This window comes from Pundamilia nyererei, unplaced genomic scaffold (assembly GCF_000239375.1).
Source record: "Pundamilia nyererei isolate P.nyererei 1_Seehausen unplaced genomic scaffold, PunNye1.0 scaffold00572, whole genome shotgun sequence".
Classification (NCBI taxonomy): Eukaryota; Metazoa; Chordata; class Actinopteri; order Cichliformes; family Cichlidae; genus Pundamilia; species Pundamilia nyererei.
Window position 1 is genome coordinate 35,600 of NW_005187973.1, and position 1,635 is coordinate 37,234.

General features: G+C 46.8%; 1 protein-coding gene across 3 annotated transcripts in view; it reads left to right on the forward strand.

Moving 5' to 3' along the window:
- Window positions 1-1,151, forward strand: part of agla (amylo-alpha-1, 6-glucosidase, 4-alpha-glucanotransferase a) — a 32,352-nt gene extending 31,201 nt beyond the window's left edge. For all 3 annotated transcript variants that reach the window (XM_005754481.1, XM_005754480.2, XM_005754482.1), the window contains exons 32-35: window positions 44-141; window positions 237-324; window positions 572-705; window positions 796-1,151. In XM_005754481.1, the coding sequence (XP_005754538.1) occupies window positions 44-141; window positions 237-324; window positions 572-705; window positions 796-913 (438 nt within the window). In that variant the 3' untranslated portion in view covers window positions 914-1,151. The remainder of the gene's footprint in view (window positions 1-43; window positions 142-236; window positions 325-571; window positions 706-795) is intronic.
- Window positions 1,152-1,635: the final 484 nt, after the last annotated feature.

Consider the following 1,635-nt stretch of genomic DNA (forward strand, 5'->3'; position numbering starts at 1 on the left):
GTGTGTGTGTGTGTGTGTGTGTGTGTGTGTGTGTGTGCTCCAGGCTCCAGAGCTGTTCACGGTGGAGAGAGCCTGGAACGCTTTGGAGATAGCTGGGAAGAAACTGCTGGGACCACTGGGAATGAAAACCCTCGATCCTGAGTAATACATTTAAGCTTCTAACTAAACGCCGCAGCACAACGCGTGTTCAGTAACAGCAGTGAAAGACTTAAATGGCTCTTATTGTGTTGTCTCAGTGACCTGGTTTACTGTGGCGTCTATGATAACGCACTGGACAATGACAACTACAACGTGGCCAGAGGCTTCAACTACCACCAAGGACCGGTGAGTCCCACGTCTGTCACTGCAGATGGTTGAACGCAGTGCTGAACAGAACGCCAACCAGAAGAAATGTTTAAAAGTAAACTTTAATAATGCATCAGATCTCCACTGGTAGAAAAGTCAGAGACATGGACTTTGGGTAGAAAATCATCCACCTACAGGCTGCACTCAGAGGATTCACTGTCAGATTTCGGATACATTACCTATAACGTGTCACACAACCTGTTACACACTTTGTGTTTGTGCGTAGGAATGGCTGTGGCCAGTCGGGTACTTCCTGCGTGCTAAACTCTACTTTGCAAAGAAGCTGGGAGAAGACACGTACACCAAAACGGTTACCTTGGTGAAAAATGTTCTGTCACAACATTACACTCACCTGGAGAGGTAGGCCGCTCTCCCCTGTACCTCTGATGAAACGACTGCCTTTTATTGCTTTTCTTTACTAACCTGTCCCTACCTGTCCACCTCCACCAGGTCTCCATGGAAGGGTCTGCCAGAGCTGACCAATGAGAATGGCCAGCACTGTCCATTCAGCTGTGAGACCCAGGCCTGGTCTCTAGCCACTGTGCTGGAGGTCCTGTATGACCTGTAGACCTGTGCAGAGGGCCACCTGTTGCTCAGTTCATCACCAGCCAATCACAGCATCCACTCAGAAAAGTGGACGAGAGGGTCAGTGTGGATGGAATCACACTGTTTTCTTTTTTTCCAGAGGGGGGGGGTTCTGGTAGCATTTCCAAATAAATACTGCAGTGCTTAAAGTGTTTACTAACCAGCCTTGATTGCATTTGTTTGTAGTTAAGTTTGCAAGCTAAATAAAAGATAAGGTCCCAGCAGAGAGCTGATGTAGCTCATATTTCCTATGTTTCCCATATGACCTGAATGCAGCACATTTTAAAGTCCAGCCAGTCTTTAGACCGTAGCAGCTGCTAAGTGTGGTGAACGTTAACGTGTCTGATCCTGCAGACATCCATACCAAAGACATGACCTTGGTATGGATGAAGAGGTGTTTGGTAGGCATTGACTCACAGGGTTGGTGTTAAAACCATTATGAGCCACTGTGCATTCTGTCCCCATAGCAGTTATTTTAAATAAAAAGAGATGATGTTTTTCTTTGTGGGTCATTGCTGTTCACCAAGGCTCATGTTTGCTACTGAAATCTGCTGTGTGCTTTTATCCTACATCTGTCACAGTATCCTGTCTCCTGACCTGCAGCGAACACCTGCTGCACGACGAGCTGTAGCAGCACTGGTAGCGTGTTAATGTTGGTGTGAGTGTAGGTTAAGTTTAGCTTCTCTATGGAACAGAAAAACCCTC